This window comes from Bombina bombina, chromosome 11 (assembly GCF_027579735.1).
Source record: "Bombina bombina isolate aBomBom1 chromosome 11, aBomBom1.pri, whole genome shotgun sequence".
NCBI classification, from domain to species: domain Eukaryota; kingdom Metazoa; phylum Chordata; class Amphibia; order Anura; family Bombinatoridae; genus Bombina; species Bombina bombina.
This window is the reverse complement of record NC_069509.1, coordinates 186744017-186767615: the sequence shown is the minus strand read 5'-3', so window position 1 is coordinate 186767615 and position 23599 is coordinate 186744017. Positions and strand designations below refer to the sequence as shown.

General features: G+C 40.9%; 1 protein-coding gene across 1 annotated transcript; it reads right to left on the bottom strand.

Annotated features, from left to right (window-relative positions):
* Nucleotides 1–7680: 7680 nt before the first annotated feature.
* LOC128641772 (nuclear factor 7, ovary) lies at nt 7681–20633 on the bottom strand. Its single transcript, XM_053694294.1, has 2 exons — nt 20383–20633; nt 7681–14038 (listed from the first exon to the last, which is right to left on the bottom strand). Exon 2 carries the CDS (start codon nt 14023–14025, stop codon nt 12583–12585), a length of 1443 nt encoding a protein of 480 aa, XP_053550269.1. The 5' UTR covers nt 14026–14038; nt 20383–20633; the 3' UTR covers nt 7681–12582.
* Nucleotides 20634–23599: the final 2966 nt, after the last annotated feature.

The window sequence follows — 23599 nt, the reverse complement described above, 5'->3', positions numbered from 1 at the left end:
CTATATGCAAGAGCACTAGAGGGCAGCAGTTTTACAAGAATGTTATCTATTTGCAAGGGCACTAGATGGAAGCAGTTTTACAAGAATGTTATCTATATGCAAGAGCACTAGATGGCAGCAGTTTTACAAGAATGTTATCTATTTGCAAGGGCACTAGATGGCAGCAGTTTTACAAGAATGTTATCCATTTGCAAGACCACTAGATGGCAGCAGTTTTACAAGAATGTTATCTATTTGCAAGACCACTAGAGGGCAGCAGTTTTACAAGAATGTTATCTATTTGCAAGACCACTAGATGGCAGCAGTTTTACAAGAATGTTATCTATTTGCAAGACCACTAGATGGCAGCAGTTTTACAAGAATGTTATCCATTTGCAAGACCACTAGATGGCAGCAGTTTTACAAGAATGTTATCCATTTGCAAGACCACTAGATGGCAGCAGTTTTACAAGAATGTTATCCATTTGCAAGACCACTAGATGGCAGCAGTTTTACAAGAATTTTATCTATTTGCAAGAGCACTAGAGGGCAGCAGTTTTACAAGAATGTTATCTATTTGCAAGGGCACTAGAGGGCAGCAGTTTTACAAGAATGTTATCTATTTGCAAGAGCACTAGAGGGCAGCAGTTTTACAAGAATTTTATCTATTTGCAAGAGCACTAGAGGGCAGCAGTTTTACAAGAATGTTATCTATTTGCAAGAGCACTAGAGGGCAGCAGTTTTACAAGAATGTTATCTATTTGCAAGAGCACTAGATGGCAGCAGTTTTACAAGAATGTTATCTATTTGCAAGAGCACTAGAGGGCAGCAGTTTTACAAGAATGTTATCCATTTGCAAGAGCACTAGATGGCAGCAGTTTTACAATAATGTTATCTATTTGCAAGAGCACTAGAGGGCAGCAGTTTTACAAGAATGTTATCCATTTGCAAGACCACTAGATGGCAGCAGTTTTACAAGAATGTTATCTATTTGCAAGAGCACTAGAGGGCAGCAGTTTTACAAGAATGTTATCCATTTGCAAGACCACTAGATGGCAGCACTATTTCCTGCAAATTTTATATTAGAAGTAAATTGCAAACTTTTTTTAAAATTGTTTGCTCTGTCTGAATCACAAAAGAAACATTTTGTGTTTCGTATCCCCGTAAATACAGGGTTTCTCTAGTTTCAGGTCACCATGGATAGATTTCCTCCAACATGAATAAATAGAAAATAACATTTTTTAGAATTAATACTCACCTAGATTACGAGTTGTGCGTTCGTGTTTTAACACTGAAAAAATGGCCATTTCAGTGTTAAAACAGCACCGCAGCCATTACAAGTCTTGTCGGTATAGCTGTACCGCAAGCCTTTTAGCCTGTACCGCAACGTCAGTCCCGCACACATAAAAATTACGTTTTTTTCAATGGATTCCATAGCGCTTCCATTACGAGTTTTGCGGTGAGGCTAAAAAACCTCCGTTCCAGCCTATACCGACAAGATCCGTTCCGCAACCTAAAAGCAGTAGTTATGAGCTTTACGCTACAAATCTGTAGCATAAAACTCATAACTAAACTGCTACAAAAATACACTAAACACCCATAAACTACATATTAACCCCAAAACCAAGGCCCTCCCGCATCGCAAATACTATATTAAAGTTATTAACCCCTAATCTGCCACTCCCGACATCGGCGCCACTAAAAAAATTATTAACCCCTATTCCGCGGCTCCCCAACATCATCATCAACACTATAATAAAGTTATTAACCACTTAACCATCGCCCTCCAGCATCGCAAACACTATTTAAATATTATTAACCCCTAATCTGCTGTCCGCCCACACTATAATTAAGTTATTAAGCCCTACACTGCCGCCACTATAATAAACCTATTAACCCCTAAACCGCAAGTCCACACAACCAAATATACTAAAGTAAACTATTAACCCCTACACTGAAATCCCCCCACATCACAATAAACTAAATTAAACTAGTAACCCCTAAACCTAATGCCCCCCTAACTTTATATTAACATTACAATTTCCCTATCTTAAATTAAAACTTACCTGTCAAATTAAAAGAACTAAGTTTAAACTAACAATTAAACTAATATAATTATTAAACTAAAATTAAACTAACTACCAATTAAATAAAACTAAGCTACACACTAAAAAATCCTAACACTACTCTAAAAATTACAAAGTATCTAATTATAAAAATAACAAACACTAAACTACGAAAAATAACAAAAGAAAAATAATTACACCAAATCTAATAGCCCTATCAAAATAAAAAAGCCCACCCAAAATAAAAAAAAAACCTAGCCTACAATAAACTACCAATAGCCCTTAAAAGGGCCTTTTGTGGGGCATTGCGCCAAAGATATCAGCTCTTTTCCCTGAAAAAAATACAAAGACCCCCCCCCACAGTAAAACCCACCAGCCAACCAACCCCCCAAAATAAAAAACCTAATTCTAAAAATCCTAAGCTACCCATTGCCCTGAAAAGGGCATTTAGCTCTTTTGCTGCCCAAACCCTAATCTAAAAAAAAAAAAAAACACCCAAAAAAAACCTTAAAAAAAAACCTAACACTAACCCCCGACGATTCACTTAGTTTTTGAAGTCCCACTTGAACAATCTTCATCCAGGCGGCGAGAAGTCTTCATCCAGGTGGCCTCTTCTATCTTCATCCGTTATTTCAGAATACAATGCCTATAGCCCAAGAATACAAAGAATTATACGAAAGCATTGGCACATCTTAAAGGGACAGTCTACACCAAAAATTTTCTTATTTAAAAAGATAGATATTCCCTTTATTACCCAATACCCGTTTTTGCATAACCAACACTGTTATATTAATACACTTTTTACCTCTGATATTACCTTGTATCTAAGCCTCTGCAGACAGCTTCCTTATCTAAGTGCCTTTGACAGACATGCAGTGTAGTCAATCAGTGAAGACTCCTAAATAACTTCATGGGAGTGAGCACAATGTTATCTATATGACACATGTGAACTAGCACAGTCTAACTCAGTGGAGGCTCCTCCATTTGAGCACACTCACATGCCCCCCCCAGCAGCCCAGAAGAAAAAAAAAAAAAAAAAACAGAAGAAAAAAAAAATATAATTTTTCCAATAGCCCCTACTGTAAAAATTATATTTTTTTTTTGTCCCCCAAAAAATCCAAACAGTTTGTTTAATAAGGAAAAAATTTTTTTTATTTTTTATTATATAATTTATACACTAACCGCACGTGCGGTAGCTAGAGATATTGCAGTGCGCAGCTCCCAGCCTCCCCATCCCCATACTTTGTATATCGCACACTTCAGCCTGTGCGAGCTGTGGGAGGTGTTATTTACAGAGAAAGGCAGCAGCCAGTGACAAAGTAGAGCGTCATCACTCACAGTCACGTGATGACGCTTGACAAGCTCCTCCCAGCTCAACGGCGCGAAATCTCATTGCGGAGATAGTCGTTGAGCTGAGAGGAGCTCAGTGAGAGGCATTTGTCCAGCCCGGCCCGGGGAGAGAACAGTCAGTGAGGGGGGCAGCAGCAGCACAGGGAGGGTAAGTGCTAGCAAGGCTCAGAGAAAAACTAGTGCTACCGTACAGTACAGCACGCTGCTTACTTCTGTCTGTTCTGAATACTTTCTCTCTCCCCTTGTCCTAGAAACACAGATCTGGAATTAAAGGTAAAGAAAAAAAAAGAAACTGCTTGTTGAACTGATTACAGTGCTCCAGCCCTCATGATATTGCCGCAGTAAACAGTTCAACAAGCAGTTTCTTTTTTTTTTCTTTACCTTTAATTCCAGATCTGTGTTTCTATGGCAAGGGGAGAGAGAAAGTATTCAGAACAGACAGATGGAAAGTAAGCAGCGTGCTGTTGTTTAATACACACACTGTCTGACACTAAAGTAGCCAGCCATAGCAAGCCACTATCCTGACACCCAGAGACAAACAGAATACATTTTTTAATAATGTGTAATACATATACTGTCTGCTTGTCTCTGGGTGTCAGGATAGTGGCTTGCTATGGCTGGATATTTTAGTGTCAGACAGGGTATGTATTAAACATTATTAAAAAGAAGTGTATTCTGCTTGTCTCTGGGTGTATATATATATATATATATATACTGGGTACAAGAGTCCTGTCACTGGGGCAGTATAAGGACTTTATAAAAATAAATATATATATATATATGTCCTTATACTGCCCCAGTGACAGGACTCTTGTACCCAGTATATATATATATATATATACACCCAGAGACAAGCAGAATACACTTTTTAATAATGTGTAATACATATACTGTCTGCTTGTCTCTGGGTGTCAGGATAGTGCCTTGCTATGATGGCTACTTTAGTCAGACAGTGTGTGTATTAAACATTATTAAAAAGAAGTGTATTCTGCTTGTCTCTGGGTATATATATATATATATATATATATATATATACTGGGTACAAGAGTCCTGTCACTGGGGCAGTATAAGGACTTTATAACTATAAATAAATATAAATACATATACATATATATATATGTCCTTATACTGCCCCAGTAACAGGACTCTTGTACCCAGTATATATATATATATAGTAACTGCAGGGTGTATGTGGTGCTCTTGTCTTTCAGGTTAGTTATGTACATACAACACACAGTAATACACATAACACACCTTGTACAAGAATGTGTTAAGGTAACTGGCATAGTGTGTGTGTGTATGTATGTATGTGTGTATGTGTGTGTATATATATATATATATATATATATATATATATATATATATATATATACACATACACACACAATAAAATGGGCGGGGCCATCTGAGGGGCGGGGCTAGTGCTCCCCCATCTTCAAAAGTCACCAGCCGCCATTGGTCTAACTGTGAAAAACTTTCAAAATGCACTGAGCTAGGAGGCGGTTTTTAACTGTTTAGAAATCAGTTTGAGCCTAGCTAGGTTTAGCTTTTCAAAAATACCACCAAGGGAACAAAGAAAATTTGATGATAAAAGTAAATTGGAAATTTGTTTAAAATTGCTGCCCTATCTGAATCATGAAAGTTTAGTTTTGACTTTACTGTCCCTTTAAGCGAGTGTAACCCTGAAGTAAAAGCCTTTAAACAGCCACCTATGCCTGCCTATACTAGACTTCCTAGTCTAAGAGATAAGATAATTTATATTGGCGAGATGACCCAAAGAGTTAGGGACAGAATCCTACAACATAAATCTAATATTAGGAATAATGATCTTAATGCCCCTGTAGCATATCACTTTGTGGAAAAAGGCCACACAATCTCACAGTTGAGATTTCAGATTATTGATTATGTACCCATTCAGAGAAGAGGAGGTCATAGAGAACTACTCCTTAAAAGGCGAGAAGCATTCTGGATCAATAGACTAGTGTAATGAATCCCCAAAGGTATGAATAGGGAACTTGATCTGAATGTATTCACATAAAGGCTGATCTCAGGGTTTGTTTAAATGGGTTAAAGTGATAAAGTGATAAGTTGTATATTGCCTCTAATGTAATCTGTTAGTTAGATCTGCTGTTATCCAGATCTGTATTGTTGTGTTTTAAATTGCAAAAAATTGTTTTTAAAAGGTTAATATTTACAGGTGTAGACCACTAGAGGTCAGTGTATAGGAATAAAGAATAAAATGGTATACCTAAGGTGTTAATTGAAGAGGTGTGGTCTCACCTGTCTACAGGTATTTAAGTCTGTTAGCTGGTACTCACATTGTATGAACTTTTTTTGGTGTTTGACTATCTTCATCCAGACAGTGAAGATCTCATCCAGGTGACGAGAAGTCTTCATCCAGGCAGCCTCTTCTATCTTCATTCAGGCGGCATCTTCTATCTTGATCCCGGTGGCGCGGAGCGGGTCCATCCTGAAGACACCCGGCGTGGAGCATCTTCTTCATACGGTCGCCGCCGTACACTGAATCTTTAATGCAAGGGACGCGATTCAAGATGGCATCCCTTGCATTCCTATTGGCTGAAAAATTTGAATCAGCCAATAGGAATTAGAGCTGCTTAAATCTTATTGGCTGTTCAAATCAGCCAATAGGATTTAAGCAGCTCTCATTCTATTGGATGATTCTAGTCTACCTAGCTAAAATAAATACAAACTTACCTGTGAAATAAAAATAAAACCTAAGCTAGCTTCAATATAACTATTAGTTATATTGTAGCTAGCTTAGGTTTTATTTCACATGTAAGTATTTCGTTTTAAATAGGTATTATTTAGTTAATAAGTGTAACTTTAGCTCTATTTTAATTATGTTAAAGTTAGGGGTTGTTAGGGTTACATTAGGGTTAGGTTTAGGGGTTAATATAGTTTAATTTAGGTTGCTGCGATGTGGGGGACTGGCGGTTTAGGGGTTAATAGGTTTATTTAGTGGTAGTGATGTGGTAGGCCAATGGTTTAGTGGTTAATACCTTTATGTAGTGGCGGCGATGTCAGGGAGCGGCGGAATAGGGTTTAATAACTTTAATATAGTGGCAGCGACATCGGGAGCGGCAGATTAGGGGTCAATAGTTTTATTTAGGTGGTGGCGATATCGGGGGTAGCAGATTTGGGGTTAATAACATTATGTAGGTGCTGGCAATTTTGGGGGTGGCAGATTAGGGGTGTTTAAACTCGGGGTTTATGTTAGGTTTAAACGTTAGTTTTTCTCCCTATAGACATCAATGGGGCTGCGTTACAGAGCTTTTCTTTCCGCGATCGCAGGTGTTAGACTTTTTCCTGACCTGCTCTCCCATAGATGTCTATGGGGAAAGTGTGCACGAGCCCGTCAAAACAGCCCTTGGATTGTGTGCTGTATGGAGCTCAACGCAACCATATCGCCCGCACAAGCCGGCTGTTTGAAAACTTGTAATGGCTGCGCTATAGGGGGTTAAATAACGCAGCTTTTGTTGCGTTCGTTAATTTCCCTATAGCGTGCATAACTCGTAATCTAGTAAATTTGTGTAACTGTTCTAGCAATGGATGCTGTTTCTCTTTGATTTATTTGCAGGTATACTGTTTGTAGTAATAAATGAAGATCCTTTGCCCATACGTCTCGCGCACTAGATTAAATACATTGGCATTAAGATCATACATGAGTCAGCGGTTGGTATAGTTTTATTGTATTACTGTCTGTTTTACATAAGTGCTCTGTGTTTGTCATCATATTCTAGGAGTTGCAAGCGCATTTCCACTTGCAGCTGAATACGCAGCTGTGCACGCCAGTGTATAACAGAACTGGTTTGCCAATTCTTGCCAAGTAGCTTTTGTGGCATTTGCTGTGCATTATCTTTCCACTAGGTGCCGCTATACCATTAGTTTTAACAGAAATACAAGAAGTTTCTATTCAGTTTTTTTAATCTAACCCATTTTCACTGCTATCATCTATCAGTATAGATAATTTAACACACGCAATCTCATCATTTTAACCTGTTTCTTCAAGCTTGTAACCTCTGCTATTATTATTTGTTTTTGTCAAACAACACTGCAGTATTTCTCTTTACCACCTCTACTGGACGTCTATGCCATGAATAAAGAACCACTTAGGTAATGAAGTGAAAATGACTCTAGCCCTTTAACTGGAGATCAGAATCCTTTGATTTGAACTGCAACCTGTTTTTTTGTTTACCCACCGGTTATAAGTAAAACTACTCCATTGTACAGAAGAATGTAACTGCAAAATAAATATTTACAGAAATTCTCACAGGGTAATACAAATTATTTATTATCTTTAATAGGATTCATTCAAATATTTGGTTTTAAAAAAAATCACTAATTTGTAACACCACAAAATTGTTACAGAATTATATCTCTTGCTTAACGGGGCAGTATACACAAATGTTCATATAACTGCATGTAATAGACACTACTATAAAGAAGAATATGCTCAGGTACTGAACTCAAATCCAGTATAAAACATTTTACAAACTTATTTAGAAGCTCCCAGTTTAGTACTGTTGATGAGGTAAGGCTGGGACAACAAGTGAAAGGCTCTGGGAGCAGACAATTCCCCCCCTTCCCTGCATATAAAAAGACAGATAACATAAACAGGAGTCTGTATACGTCAGTATACATCTGGCACTTTGGGGCTTGGTTAGGAGCCTGAAAATCAGCACAAATGTTATTAAAAAAGAAGCAAAACATGGTATACATTGTTACAAAACCACTCCCAAATGGGCTATATATCTACAAAACATTTATGCAAAGAAAAATCTGCTGTACAATGCCCAAACTCAACTGATTAGTTATGTATTTTTAAAGTAACATACAGAAATCAAAAGTAATTACATTGGTGATAAGTTTGTAGTTAATTAGCATCAATATTTATGGGACATTAAATGTATCTTTGTTCTAAAATCAGAAGAATTAAATATGATGAAATTAAAGAATTTGATTACTTTTTACAAGCTTTGCAATGCAGGTGCAATAAAATATATTATATGTCATTAGCAAAATAATTTGTTTACTTGCGTATCTGTTTACAGTCTTATAATAAATAGAACTGAGAAAAAGACATTAGGAAGCTGAACTAAAAAATGTTGACAACAAAGATATTATATCAGCAAAACTAAAAAGATATTATGGGCCAGATTACAAGTGGAGCGCAAACGTTTGCGAATGAGTGATAAGGAGTTTATCAGCAGTGTTTGCGCTCGTCGGATTTACATCTGGTTAAAAGTAAACGTCATCGCTTTAACACAATCACAATTTACGCTAGAATGATTAGCACGACTTCAGAGTTCCGGTTAACTGGTTCACAAAACTCATCACAAATACAAAGTAAAGTTACACTCATAACAACACTAATAATGATTAAAGAATATTGCACACAAAAGTCAGGTTAGCGCACGTCAGAATATGCCATCAGGTTTGCGCGAGAGTGGGGGGTTCTTTTTCAACTTTTTTTTCTCCATTGACTTCTATAGAGGATGAATATCTAAAGTCATTGCACGTGATATTCTAACTTCGGCTTTTTGCGCTCGTCAGATTAGCGTGTGAGCGAAAACAGTTTACTAGTTTAATATGACCGCAAATGTTATGTGGTGGGAGGGCGCTTTACTGTTAAGGCAGATTTTGTTATTATCAATGATATTCAGCTTTAGGTTGTCGGAAGCATTTTCGATGTTGAAACAAGTTTAAGTTTTAAAGAGATCCGTCCCTGTATTTTAGGAACTCTAGACTTTGTTTAATATTATTTGTGCTGTGATATGTGACACATTTTATACTTTAAATGTTCATTTTACTCTTTGTTATTTCAGGGAAACTTATTTGTATTTTCAGCTGAAGCACATACTGTAATGCTCGTGGGATATTCCTCTATCAGACCAAGCTTGGCCAGCAGTCTTCTTATCCCGGTGGAATGATAGGAAATATCCCAGAGCAGAGAGAGTTTGTAAAATGAGGTAAGTAGTACTCACAGTAGGCAGGGTAGTACTTAGTGGTAACAGGAAGACAACCCAGCAGTATAGCAGTTCAGGGATAAACCAATAGAAGGACCAGGCAGGAGTCAGCAACAAAAGGAAATCCAGCAGTATAACAGTTCAGGGGTAAACCAATAGAAGCACCAGACAGGCAGAGTTCAGTAACTGTATAGCAATCCAACAATTCAGGGGTTAGGCAGACAAAGTGGTCAGACAGGCAGAGTTCAGCAACAGTATAGCAATCCAGCAGTTCAGGGGTTAAGGACGCAGAGTGGTCAGACAAGCAGAGTTCAGCAATAGTATAACAATCCAGCGCTTTAGGGGTTAAGCAAGCAGAGTGGTCAGAGAAGCAGAATTCAGTAACAATATAGCAATCCAGCATTTTAGGGTTAAGCATGCAGAGTGGTCAGACAAGCAAAGTTCAGCAACAGTATAGCAATCCAGCACTTTAGAGGTTAAGCAAGCAGAGTGGTCAGACAAGCAGAGTTCAGTAACAATATAGTAATCCAGCACTTTAGGGTTAAGCAAGCAGAATGGTCAGACAAGCAGAGTTCAGTAACAGTATAGCAATCCAGCACTTTAGAGGTTAAGCAAGCAGAATGGTCAGACAAGCAGAGTTCAGTAACAGTATAGCAATCCAGCACTTTAGGGGTTAAGCAAGCAGAGTGGTCAGACAAGCAGAGTTCAGCAACAGTCTGGCAATCCAGCACTTCAGGGGATAGTGATCAGCAAGCAGTCAGGAGCTGTACACAAGACTCACATTAACATGCGCAATGCCTGGCGTCTACTGGGTTGGCTAAAAGCACGTGGTCACCACTGGACTCTAGCGCAGCAAAAATATGTTCTCTGAAGTGATGAATCGCGCTTCACTATCTGGAAGTCTAGATGGAGAATTATGGGTGGGGCGGATGCCAGGAGAATGCTGCCTACTGAAATGCATAGTGCCTATTGTAAAGTTTGGTGGAGGAAGGATAATGGTCTAGGGCTGTTTTCAGGGTTTTATTCTCATTTTTGGGCTACAGCTCTTAGTTCCAGTGAACAGTCATCTTAATGCTACGGGATTCAAAGACAATTTAGACAATTGGGTGCTTCAAACTAAGTGGCAAAAGTTTAGGGAAGTCACTTTTCTTTTATGGCCCTTTCATTAGCAAATGAAATGTGTTAACAATGGTCTCCAACTGATCTTCCCTGGAGTTTCACTCATGCTTAAGCTAGGGTTGAGAAATTCATTGTTAAAATCAGGAGCTAACAAGAATGTAGGTACAATAGTTGAAAAACTTTAAGATGCCGAGCGGACAGGATTCACTGTAGCATACACTGTCCTCATTTATCATTTGGGGTAGTGCGTCCTCTGAGCTGTTATTGACTGTTTTGTTAAACAAACAAAAAACTGTCACAAAATACATCAAAAATACATTTAAAAGTACTGCAAAAAGTGTTATACTGTGTATTTACTGTTGTAAGTGTATATATATATATATGTCCAAAGTAGAGAGGAGCATTCACAGGGTCTTAAGCAAATATATTAGTTTATTACAACACGTAATGTTTCAGGGTTACCCCCGTCCTCAGACAATATTACTTAAGACCCAGTGAGTGCTCCTCTCTACTTTGGAAATGTATGCTTGCTATCCAGTATGCACCCCAGGCAGAGAATGCATTGCTTAAAGCAATAACAGAAATAGGAGTGCTGTATCATACTAAGAAATACTATATTTGTAAAACAAAAAATACACAGAGTAATACAGCGCTACAAACATAAAAAGTCCCAATAAAAAGAGTACCAGTACTGTCCTATGTGTGTAGGTCTCCCAAATATTTTCCAATCGTACCAGTCATTGATACTTGGAGGGAGAAAAAGGTTTTGTCTTCCACCTGCAGCCTAATCCAAAAAAGGAATGAAGACCCCCTGTGAGCAGGAAAGCTTCTAAGAAGAAATCTGGAACAGAAGAGGGAAGGGCGCACAGCAAAAGGAACCTCCTGGTGTAGTATGTCAAAACACTTGCTAATTTTTCTGTAATAAAGTGCCAAATGAAAACTCGCGTGCTTTCACCTCAACTATATGAGGTATAGATAAGACTCTGGGTGGTGAATATCCACTATAGAAGGCAATTCAATCCCCTTGTAGTTGTAACTTCCGTTCCTCTCCTTAGACACAGTCCTCACCTCTTCAGCAGAAGATAAACCACTTCAAAAGGTGAAAGCAAAGTCTCTATTATAGGGAGTGTTCTAACAGACTCTTGTGGGGGAAAGAAGGAATCGAATTTGCACACAATTAAAAGTTCATACACGTTCTTGTTATAAAATTATTTTAAAATCCACATAAAAACGATATATCACCAGATCAATCAAGTCTCTTATGCAATCCTTGCTATACAGACCGGTAGCTCATAGCTTGAAAAGACTTGTATGTATTTTAAAATATATATCCCCAGCAACGTTGAAAAGCTTACAAACTGTGCCGTAGCTCTCCGTAAAAAATCTCGGCTAGTGAGGGGGCGTGACCACGTAACAACTACAAGGGGATTGAATTGCCTTCTATAGTGGATATTCCCCACCCAGAGTCTGATCTATACCTCATATAGTTGAGGTGAAAGCAGGTGAGTTTTCATTTGGCACTGAATTACAGAAAAAATAGCAAGTGTTTTGACATACTACACCAGGAGGTTCCTTTTGCTGTGTGCCCTTCCCTCTTCTGTTCCAGATACAGATATAGATATATATATATATATATATATATATATACACACGTACATACATCTATACCTATATATAATATTCATTCTCTCTAATATATCTATCTATATACTCTCTCTCTATATATGTATGTGTGTGTGTGGCGGTGTGTGTATTAATGAATCAATAGAACACATTTTGCTATGTAAAGAACATTAGAATGCAAAATATTCCTATTTTCATGTCAGGTTAGCATACTTGAAAATATGCAATCGGGTTTGCTCGTGAGTAGAGTGTTTTCCCCCCCACTTTTTTTGCTCTATTAACTTCTATAGGGGAATACATTAACGTTCGCGATAGTCTAAGTTTGGCTTTTTTGTGTGAAAACAGTTTACTTTCAACTTGTAATACAAGTGCTACCAAACGCTTGCAAAAAGCTTACTTCTTACTTCTAGCGGAGTTAGCGCACAATCGTTAAATACCACTTTACTTATAATCTGTCCCTAAATCTTTATTCTGGCGCAGGTGTTACCACAAATGTAAATCACCAGGTACAGAGCCTCTGTGAATTTGGTGGAAAAAGTGTGCAAGAGTTTTATTTGATTGGACACTTGGTAAAATGACAGCCGGCCTGCCTCATAATCCAAGTACAGCCCTATAGCTTCTATAGGTGTGTCTATAGGTATTGCTCTGCTCTCTGAGTTGTGAAGAGCAGAGAGATTTCCATCCATCCAACATAGCCCCCATGAGCGATCATTACATCCCACAAGTGAATCTGTTCCTCTCCTCTTGATACTGGCGTATGCCAGTCCTATTGTCCAGACTCCCTCATTACTGACCAGGACCTCCAGATAGTGTTGTCCTGATTTAAAAGAGTTGGTGCTTAAAACCTGGCAGAATGTGAATTTGTTTTGGCTGATGGGCTGTAAATTGTTAGCGTTAATGTGAAAAGCAGTCTTGAGATCTTTTGAAAGACCAATTCTATGACTTGCAGTGGTGACATCTAGCAGCGTGTCTGATGCACATTCCACATAAAAACCATTCTTTTGCTGTAGTTTGGGTAGTGCACCAACCAGATGCTGAAGGTTGTTCTGCAGAGTAACTGATATCAGCTCATAATCCAATTTGTCTACAACATCCTGTTTCCTTGGAGCAGAGTGAGGAACAATAGGAATTATTTTTTTATGGTCGGTTATAAGACTTATTGGATCTTCCTCCTTTAGCACATTTGTAATAAGATGGATTTTCTGCTGTAGCTCACCCTTATCTTTCTCCATTTGCTGAATTCTCTTTGCCACTTTCAGTAAAATGTCATCTTGTTGCTTTTGGATCTCATAAAGAACTTGACTCTGAAGCTTGTCTAGTAGTTTTCTGATGTCGTCAAACAGATTTAAAGCTCTGCTTTCTATTTCTGTTGCTTTTTCTTGCTGTACTTTTATCTTAGTTTTCAAGTCATGAACTGTTTTATCAATGTTTTTACAACCTGATAGGAGTTTCTGGACAATGGTCTTCAACTCTTCCTTTTTATTTCTTGAAGAGTTAGCCAACAGCTCCACTTCATGTCCCTTGTGTTTTCCAATTATACAACAAGATGCACATGCAAATGCCTCATCTTCAGTACAATGATATTCCAGGAGCTTATTGTGAATGGCACATGTCCTGCTCACCGGACAAGGGGTGTTCTCCATTAGGGCATATTCCTTAGCAGTAGAAAAGTAATGTTCCACAATGTTGGATAGCTTTAGGTTTTTCTGGAGTTTTGGACGGCTCTCAAATGTCATTCTACATTCTGGACAATTAAAAATTAATGACGTAACCCGGTTGTCAAACACTCCCACAATGCAGTCCTTGCAGAAGTTGTGTCCACAAGTCAGAAAGACAGGTTCTGTGTAGACCTCAAGACAGATGGAGCATTGTAATTCATCTCTCAAGATAGATAATGACATCTTCACACCAGCTCTGTAAGGGAACCAGAAAGTATTATTTCAATGCATGGACAGGTCAGGTATTTTGTAGACTTTGAACATTAAAAGGGACACTTTACTCAAAAAAATGCTTGTTATCTAAAGCATCTAAACTAAGATTTTTTTTTGACTACGAAGTGTAATATGGCACGATATGAAAGATCACAGTAAAAAAACACATTGGGGGAGATGTAATAAGCAGCGGATGTTGCTTTCTCCGCGTGATGTTTCTGGCTCGTCGGAAACAGAAGTTAAGAAGCAGCAGTTGTAAGACCGCTACTCCTTAGCTTCTCCGCCACATTTTAGGTGGTGGACAGCAATCATCCCGATTAGATACAATCAGGATGATTGACACTCCCTGCTAGCGGCCGATTGGAGAAATGCTTGTGCAATGTTAAATGCCAACAGCGTATGCTGTTGGCATTTAGCTATGCCGGGCGGACATGATTCGCTACAGCAAAGGACTGTAAATACAAATAAAAAATTTGGTTTAGCACACCTTACAAAAAGTTTATATACCCATCTTTGGGAGTGCCTGCAAAAAACATCAAGAGACAACTATTCTTTTTAAATAAAATTGGCTAAGTTGGTGACTGGCTAAGCAGAATATGGCCATATTGTGTGAATTAAATCAGGGAGACTAACCATCTCCCATTGGTTAAAGCACCCCACCCAAGCTCAGGTGTGCTCATGACAATGTAATAGAGTTGTGAATATGAAACCAGGGAGTCTCATTCTATTATGAAGCAGGAATAATTCAGCCCTCTGAGGCAAAGGACTGTAGTGTTAGGACCAGTCTATATTGGGGCACCTTGTAAGTGGTGACTGGCTAAGCAAAATATGGCGATATTCTGTGACTAAGATCCCAATTTTATTTAAAAAGAATAGTTGTCTTTTGCAGGTTTTTTACCCGAAAACGTTCACTAATTAAAAGTGATTATTTATTAAGACCTTTGGAGTGCACTTTGTTTTATGGATATATATATATATATATATATATAGATAGATAGATAGATAGATAGATAGATAGATAGATAGATAGATAGATAGATAGAGATATACACACACATACATACATACATACACATATATATTATATTTTACCAAAAAAACATGAGAGATATATAGAAATATGTGAAGAACTTTGGAATGTGAAATACTCATATTTCATGTTGTGTTGGTAGGTAGAGCTGTACAGCGCTGTGAGTAGGCAGGGGGGCAGTATTGGTAGGTAGAGCTGTACAGCGCTGTGAGTAGGCAGGGGGCAGTGCTGTGAGTAGGCAGGGGGGCAGTATTGGTAGGTAGAGCTGTACAGCGCTGTGAGTAGGCAGGGGGGGCAGTATTGGTAGGTAGAGCTGTACAGGGCTGTGAGTGGGCAGGGGGCAGTATTGGTAGGTAGAGCTGTACAGTGCTGTGAGTAGGCAGGGGGCAGTATTGGTAGGTAGAGCTGTACAGCGCTGTGAGTAGGCAGGGGGGGCAGTATTGGTAGGTAGAGCTGTACAGTGCTGTGAGTGGGCAGGGGGGGCAGTATTGGTAGGTAGAGCTGTACAGGGCTGTGAGTGGGCAGGGGGGGCAGTATTGGTAGGTAGAGCTGTACAGGGCTGTGAGTGAGCAGAGGGGCAGTATTGGTAGGTAGAGCTGTACAGCGCTCTGAGTAGGCAGGGGGACAGTATTGGTAGGTAGAGCTGTACAGTGCTGTGAGTGGGCAGGGGGGCAGTATTGGTAGGTAGAGCTGTACAGGGCTGTGAGTAGGCAGGGGGCAGTATTGGTAGGTAGAGCTGTACAGGGCTGTGAGTGTACAGGGGCAGTATTGGTAGGTAGAGCTGTACAGTGCTGTGAGTGTACAGGGGGCAGTATTGGTAGGTAGAGCTGTACAGGGCTGTGAGTGTACAGGGGGCAGTATTGGTAGGTAGAGCTGTACAGTGCTGTGAGTGTACAGGGGGCAGTATTGGTAGGTAGAGCTGTACAGGGCTGTGAGTGTACAGGGGGCAGTATTGGTAGGTAGAGCTGTACAGCGCTGTGAGTAGACAGGGGGGCAGTATTGGTAGGTAGAGCTGTACAGCGCTGTGAGTAGGCAGGGGGGGCAGTATTGGTAGATAGAGCTGTACAGCGCTGTGAGTAGACAGGGCGGCAGTATTGGTAGGTAGAGCTGTATAGCGCTGTGAGTGGGCAGGGGGGGCAGTATTGGTAGGTAGAGCTGTACAGGGCTGTGAGTAGGCAGGGGGGCAGTATTGGTAGGTAGAGCTGTACAGTGCTGTGAGTAGGCAGGGGGCAGTATTGGTAGGTAGAGCTGTACAGTGCTGTGAGTAGGCAGAGGGGGCAGTATTAGTAGGTACAGCTGTACAGTGCTGTGAGTAGGCAGGGGGCAGTATTAGTAGGTAGAGCTGTACAGTGCTGTGAGTAGGCAGGGGGGCAGTATTAGTAGGTAGAGCTGTAAAGCACTGTGAGTGGGCAGGGGGGGCAGTATTAGTAGGTAGAGCTGTACAGCGCTGTGAGTAGGCAGGGGGGCAGTATTAGTAGGTAGAGCTGTAAAGCACTGTGAGTGGGCAGTGGGGGGCAGTATTGGTAGGTAGAGCTGTACAGGGCTGTGAGTAGGCAGGGGGGGCAGTATTAGTAGGTAGAGCTGTACAGTGCTGTGAGTAGGCAGGGGGGGCAGTATTAGTAGGTAGAGCTGTACAGTGCTGTGATTAGGCAGGGGTGGGCAGTATTGGTAGGTAGAGCTGTACAGTGCTGTGAGTAGGCAGGGGTGGGCAGTATTGGTAGGTAGAGCTGTACAGTGCTGTGAGTAGGCAGGGGGGCAGTATTGGTAGGTAGAGCTGTACAGGGCTGTGAGTAGGCAGGGGGCAGTATTGGTAGGTAGAGCTGTACAGGGCTGTGAGTGGGCAGGGGGCAGTATTGGTAGGTAGAGCTGTACAGGGCTGTGAGTGGGCAGGGGGCAGTATTGGTAGGTAGAGCTGTACAGGGCTGTGAGTGTAAAGGGGGGAGGATTGGTAGGTAGAGCTGTACAGGGCTGTGAGTGGGCAGGGAGCAGTATTGGTAAGTAGAGCTGTACAGGGCTGTGAGTGGACAGGGGGCAGTATTGGTAGGTAGAGCTGCACAGGGCTGTGAGTGGGCAGGGGGGGGGGGCAGTATTGGTAGGTAGAGCTGTACAGGGCTGTGAGTGGGCAGGAGGCAGTATTGGTAGGTAGAGCTGTACAGGGCTGTGAGTGGGCAGGGGGGCAGTATTGGTAGGTAGAGCTGTACAGTGCTGTGAGTGGGCAGGGGGGGGCAGTATTGGTAGGTAGAGCTGTACAGCGCTGTGAGTGGGCAGGGGGGCAGTATTGATAGGTAGAGCTGTACAGTGCTGTGAGTAGGCAGGGGGGGGCGTATTGGTAGGTAGAGCTGTGTTATGGTATAACCCGGATATCGAGGGTAAATACCAGATGAAAGATGCCCTCAATACAGGAATAGCAACACACGAACCCAGTTAATACACCGACGGGGAAAATACACAAAATCTTTCTCTCCTAAAACAGGCAAAAGAATAATCCAAAGTAGCAATTCTCCCCAAACATGAGACCTAGCTCCGTCTTGAGGGTACCTCCATTGAGGGCCACATGCCCGGCACTCAAGCAGGTCTCCCACCTGGTACCAGTAAACCCCTCCTCCCCATCCTGGAGACAATTGGGAAGAAATCCAACCATCTCCATGGCTAGAGGAAAAACGCCCCTCCACAGGATACAACAAAAATACACTACACAAACAATTACACAAATAAACACAAGCAAACAATGGATTCCTTCCCGGCACCTAGCAGTCTGGACTCTGGAGGTGATTAAACAAGGTGAAAGCGTATCATCTAAAGCTAATTACAGTAAACAATAGCTGATGCCAGGAAACCTGTATCAGAAAATACAGTTTCTCAAAAACTGAACAAGGAGAGAGTTAACCCCTTTAGTACTGTTGGATTCACACCTTGTACCTATAATAGGCACAGGGTGAATTAAACATAATGCCAGAATCCATAATCCGTAGGGAGGTTGGCAGTTTCAGCAGTGTTCGGGAGATTAAAAAAGAATAAACGAACAGGGAATTACGGACAGGAAATCATAGGAATCCACATGAATTAACCAGGGAAGCCACATAGTTCCAGGACAGAGGGGTCTGTCACACGGCTCCCTCGTTGTGGGACACTCCGGCAGACCAAGCTTGACCCTTTGGCAGGTCAACTTGGGGATCACTGGACTAGGAGGTGGTAGGAATGTCAGTTTGCCGGGACAATCCATCGGAGCGTAGGCAGAAACAAGGGGGCCAAGTAAATTCCAAGGAGAACATCAGCTGGTAAATCCTTCATGACCCCCACATTCACATGTCTAGCGCCCATTCCCCAATCCAAATGTACCCAGGCAACAGGTAGGTGGAACACAGTGCCCCCTGCTACCCTCACAGCCACAGTGTCTCCGGTGTGCTGGTTCTCGGACACCAAGTTCTTTTGGAGCAAGGTCATGGTAGCACCAGTATCTCGTAGACCACTGACCTCCTTCCCATTCACTTTAACCAGTTGCCGGTGCTGTTTTCGGTTATCCCGGTTGACAGCTTGCACAGGGTCTGCTTCATGTAGGATGCCCAGCATTCTTCCTCCTCTACGCATTGGGCAGCAGGCTGGGGGTTACATGGGTTTCCGCCGGCGGGTCTCCTCCAGGACTGTGCTTGGTTAACTGTGTTTAGTGGACACTCTGGTCTTTTGTGCCCTAGTTGCTTACATACGAAGCACCGAATGGGCTGTGAGTAGTCCCGTGAGTTGAACCGGGCTGGCTAAAGATAGTTCGTGGCTGGAGGTGGTGCTGTAGAGCGGTGCGCCGGGGGTTGGCAACCGGTAGCTGCTGGGGTGACTGTGGTAGGTAGAGCTGTACAGCACTGTGAGTGGGCAGGGGGGCAGTATTGGTAGGTAGAGCTGTACAGGGCTGTGAGTGGGCAGGGGGGCAGTATTGGTAGGTAGAGCTGTACAGCCCTGTGGGTGGGTATTGGTAGGAAGAAGAGGGGTACAGCCCTGTGGGTGGGTATTGGTAGGAAGAAGAGGGGTACAGCCCTGTGGGTGGGTATTGGTAGGAAGAGGGGTACAGCCCTGTGGGTGGATATTGGTAGGAAGAAGAGGGGTACAGCCCTGTGGGTGGGTATTGGTAAGAAGAGGGGTGCAGCCCTGTGGGTGGGTATTGTTAGGAAGAGGTGTACAGCCCTGTGGGTGGGTATTGGTAGGAAGAAGAGGGATACAGCCCTGTGGGGGGTATTGATAGGAAGAGGGGTACAGCCCTGTGGGGGGTATTGGTAGGAAGAAGAGGGATACAGCCCTGTGGGGGGTATTGGTAGGAAGAAGAGGGATACAGCCCTGTGGGTGGGTATTGTTAGGAAGAGGTGTACAGCCCTGTGGGTGGGTATTGGTAGGAAGAAGAGGGATACAGCCCTGTGGGGGGTATTGATAGGAAGAGGGGTACAGCCCTGTGGGGGGTATTGGTAGGAAGAAGAGGGATACAGCCCTGTGGGGGGTATTGGTAGGAAGAAGAGGGATACAGCCCTGTGGGAGGTATTGTTAGGAAGAGGGGTACAGCCCTGTGGGGGGGGGGGGGGTTAAGGGAAGGTACAGCTGTACACATAACCGTTACTGGCAGACAGTGCACAGGGAGAAGCTGATAAACACATTGGGGAAAAGCCTCACAATCATTAGTACCAGTAACTGGAGGTGAGGAGACCTGGCACGTGTTCTACAGTTACTGAGCTTGCAGTATATACACAGATCTCTGCATGATGTTGCCAAGCTTATATACAGACAGTGACTTGTCACTAGGTTGTCGTCTTCCCTGCTCAACATTTAACTAACTGATGAGTATACTATAGCAGAGACACACCTATTGGGCCTGGCGTACCCTTAAAGGGACATTACATTGTATAGAAAATGCTCTTATGTGTTATGGCATTTTGTTATCACACTATCACTTACCTATAACTATGTATATAATCCCTGCAAAGAGTTAAACACACAGATAAGTTTAGTTGCAGAGCAGCAGTGCACTACTAGGAGCTAGCTGAACACATCTGCTGAGCCAATGACAAGAGGCATATATGTGCAGCTACCAATATTCAACTAGCTCCAAGTAGTGCATTGCTTCTCCTGAGCCTACGTAGATATGCTTTTTAACAAAGGATGCCAAAAGAATGAAGTAGATTTGAAAACACAAATAAATTGAAAAGCCTCTTAAAATTACATTTTCTCCTGTTTCAGTTTGATCTTCATGTCCGTTTGAGAGTTAACTCCCTCCTAGCCACAGGAAGTGTGTGGTTTATAGTGCGAAGGGCTGTACTCACCAGCTTATACAGATTCTTTTCCTGTCTTGTTGTTTTCCACCTTCCCCTATTCTTTCAGGTTCGGTGCAGGTGTTGACTATGAGTTTATTTAGCATTAAGAGTTAGTTAATCTGACCTTGACAATCACAGACTCATTAAGATCAGTGTAAGACTTGTAGGGTGAGCCCCTCTAAGTATTGCCGTTACCCATTTCTCTAGACAGCTGATCTTTACTCAACATGAGAAGCAGAATGGCGGTGAGGCTTACAGGGGTGAGGCACCTTAGGTGGTGACAGGGGCAGCCCCTCCTCATAAGTAGGCGGAGTGTTTATGGTGGGCAGAACTTAGACCGTATTCTGCTGTCCCCAGGGCCCTAATAGGACAGAGTTTCATGATATCTGAATAATAATAATCAGTGACTATAGTTATCAACCTGTTGTCACCCATCATCTCATTATTTTACCTCTGTTCAGATAGCATGAAAATCTGGCCTGTCAGGGCTCTCAATGACTGGACTTGAGAAATACTGCTCTAGCCCATCCCTTTTGTTGGTTTAAGGTTATTACAGAACACATTTGCTGCTACAGGTTTAGCCGGTCAGTATTAAGCCACTTGCTATTTATATTTCATTAACTGTTTGATGCCAGGTAAGCATCATGTTTATAATGATTTGCTGCTCACTTATAAGTAATGCAGCTATCTCTGTTGCTACAAGCTGTTTGTTTTCCCCCTCACAGGAAAGTATCTGCAGATGCTTATGGTGTCTGTGTCTCAGTTAGCGGAAGTCCCAGATAAGGGGGGGGGGGGGCGCATTGCTAGTTTCTATTTTAGTCACTGGAAATTACAGAATGGGAAATTTAACCCTTATGTCAACTGAACTTATTTTGTTCTCATCAGATAGCCTTTTGTCTTGTCACACTTTCCTACTTGTCCCCATACCAGTCACTGAATACTGGCAAGTGGTAGGGAGATGGTTTTATGTCACTAACTACAGGACTGTAGAATAGAAAATGTGTCTGTGTGTTTAATGAAACTGCAACTGTGTTATATACAGAAACCCTTAAAGGGACATTCTAATGCAAAACTAATGCGCACTAATTCATTAGGGAATGGACTGTCGCAAGATAACTATTTGCTTAACCTCCACAAAGGGGTTAAACACAAAGGTACATTCCCTCTGGTGAATTGCAGAAGCTGAGCAGAACACGGCCATTCAGCTAACAGGTGCGGCAGTCACATGACCTGACAATCACTGGCTGCTTCTGTTCATACCAGGAGCAAAGATGACATTCGCTAAAGTGTTTTTGCAATGCAAATTAAATGTGATCAGGATAATATATCATTAAAATGTAAGTTTACTTCCCTGTATATTGTGTATTTAAAAATGTAATTTTGGTACATAGCTCTTAAAGGGACAGTACACGAGATTTTTATATAAAATATTTAGTTATGCATAATTAAATAACTTTACAATATAGTTCTTTCATAATTTCCCCCTTTATAATGTATTTTAGCTTTAAAAAATTGAGCATTTTCTCATTCTCAGAGCTTGCAATTCACCTGCTGACTTTTCAAGGCTAACTCTGTTACATATATGTCCCTAATTGGTTTTATCACAACTACAAATGAATGCATTTTATACTAATAAAACTACTTTTTAGAACTATGGAGACTTAATACCGTCTAGCAATACAGCTCACAGACTTGTGCCTCTACAACAATGAGCAGCCATATTGCAGTATTAGCTCTGGTTTTTAAGCTAATTATTACATAACCTTTTTAAATAAATTGTACACATTTTACTGCTTTATATATGCAAGACAGAATTATTTTCATGCCACATTAAGATTGTCATCCGATAATGATAAAACAGGGTTTTAAACCGACATTAAACACTAAATACATTGTATAAACACAGTACTGAGGTTATTTCCTGCCTTCCTCTAGTCATGGGTGCAGTGCTGTTGTTTTTGCACATGTGCAGTAACTCTATTCCAGAGTAGTGTAACTTAGGTTGCAAGATTTTGGCACCCATAATTACAGGAGGACACATGAAATGCATTCAGTGTTTAATGTCCCTTTATTGCAGATTTCCCTGCTACAGCTGTTAGCTGTGTTAGATATAAGGGGGTCCCGGGGTTTTCACACTAAACACGGGAAACATACTGTGAAATCTAACAATATAAGTGAGTAGAAAGTGAGACATCTGTTATAAAAAGGTCCAACATCGGACAGGAGGGTCATAAACGATTTTGCATTTAAAATAAAATGTTCAAACAGTTTAACGTTAATTTTCTGTTTATTAAAATTTTTGGAAATCTCATTTTTGTGTAAACTTTCTGTGACAAGTTCTCAGACTGCTCTGTGTGCATTTTTTTTTCTAACAGTTGATCTACATTTTTAAAAAGAACATTCTAATGTGAAATAGCTGCTGTAAATCTTTAGTGCCCATAACGTTTCATTACTGCCCTTTTACATTTACTAATGAAATTATCTGATAATCGTGTATATTACAGCATATGCAAACTGCAATCATCTAGCATAATATTATTGTATACTTACATCTAACTACAGAATTTAACCTGTGTACTTTATATACAGTGATTAGATGTCAGTCTCCAGCTAGGTGGGTGCTATACACAGGTATTTCTGATCAAACAAATAAGAGCATTAAAGGGATAGTAAAGTCCAAATTAAACTTTCATGATTTAGATAGGGCATGTAATTGTAAACAACTTTCTAATTTACTTTTATCATCAAATTTGCTTTGTTCTTTTGATATTATTAGTTGAAAGCTAAACCTAGGTAGGCTCATATGCTAATTTCTAAGCCCTTGAAGGCTGCCTCTTATCTCAGTGCATTTTGACAGTTTTTGATAGCTAAAGGGCGTTAGTTCATGTGTTTCATATAAATAACATTGTGCTCACGCACGTGAAGTTATTTAAGAGTCAGCATTAATTGCCTGAAATGCAAGTCTGTCAAAAGATCTGAGATAAGGAGGCAGTCAGCAGAAGCTTAGATACAAGGTAATTACAGAGGTAAAAATTATAATTCTATAACAGTGTTGGTTATGCAAAAATGGGGAATGGTAAATAAAGGAATTATCTATCTTTTTAAACAATAACATTTTTGGTGTTTACTGTTCCTTTAACCAAAAAACAATGTGTTAGTGCATAAAGGATAGGTTACATTTCTGTTTAAATATCCGGCTCGATCAGTCCCAAATGAAGGAATTGCT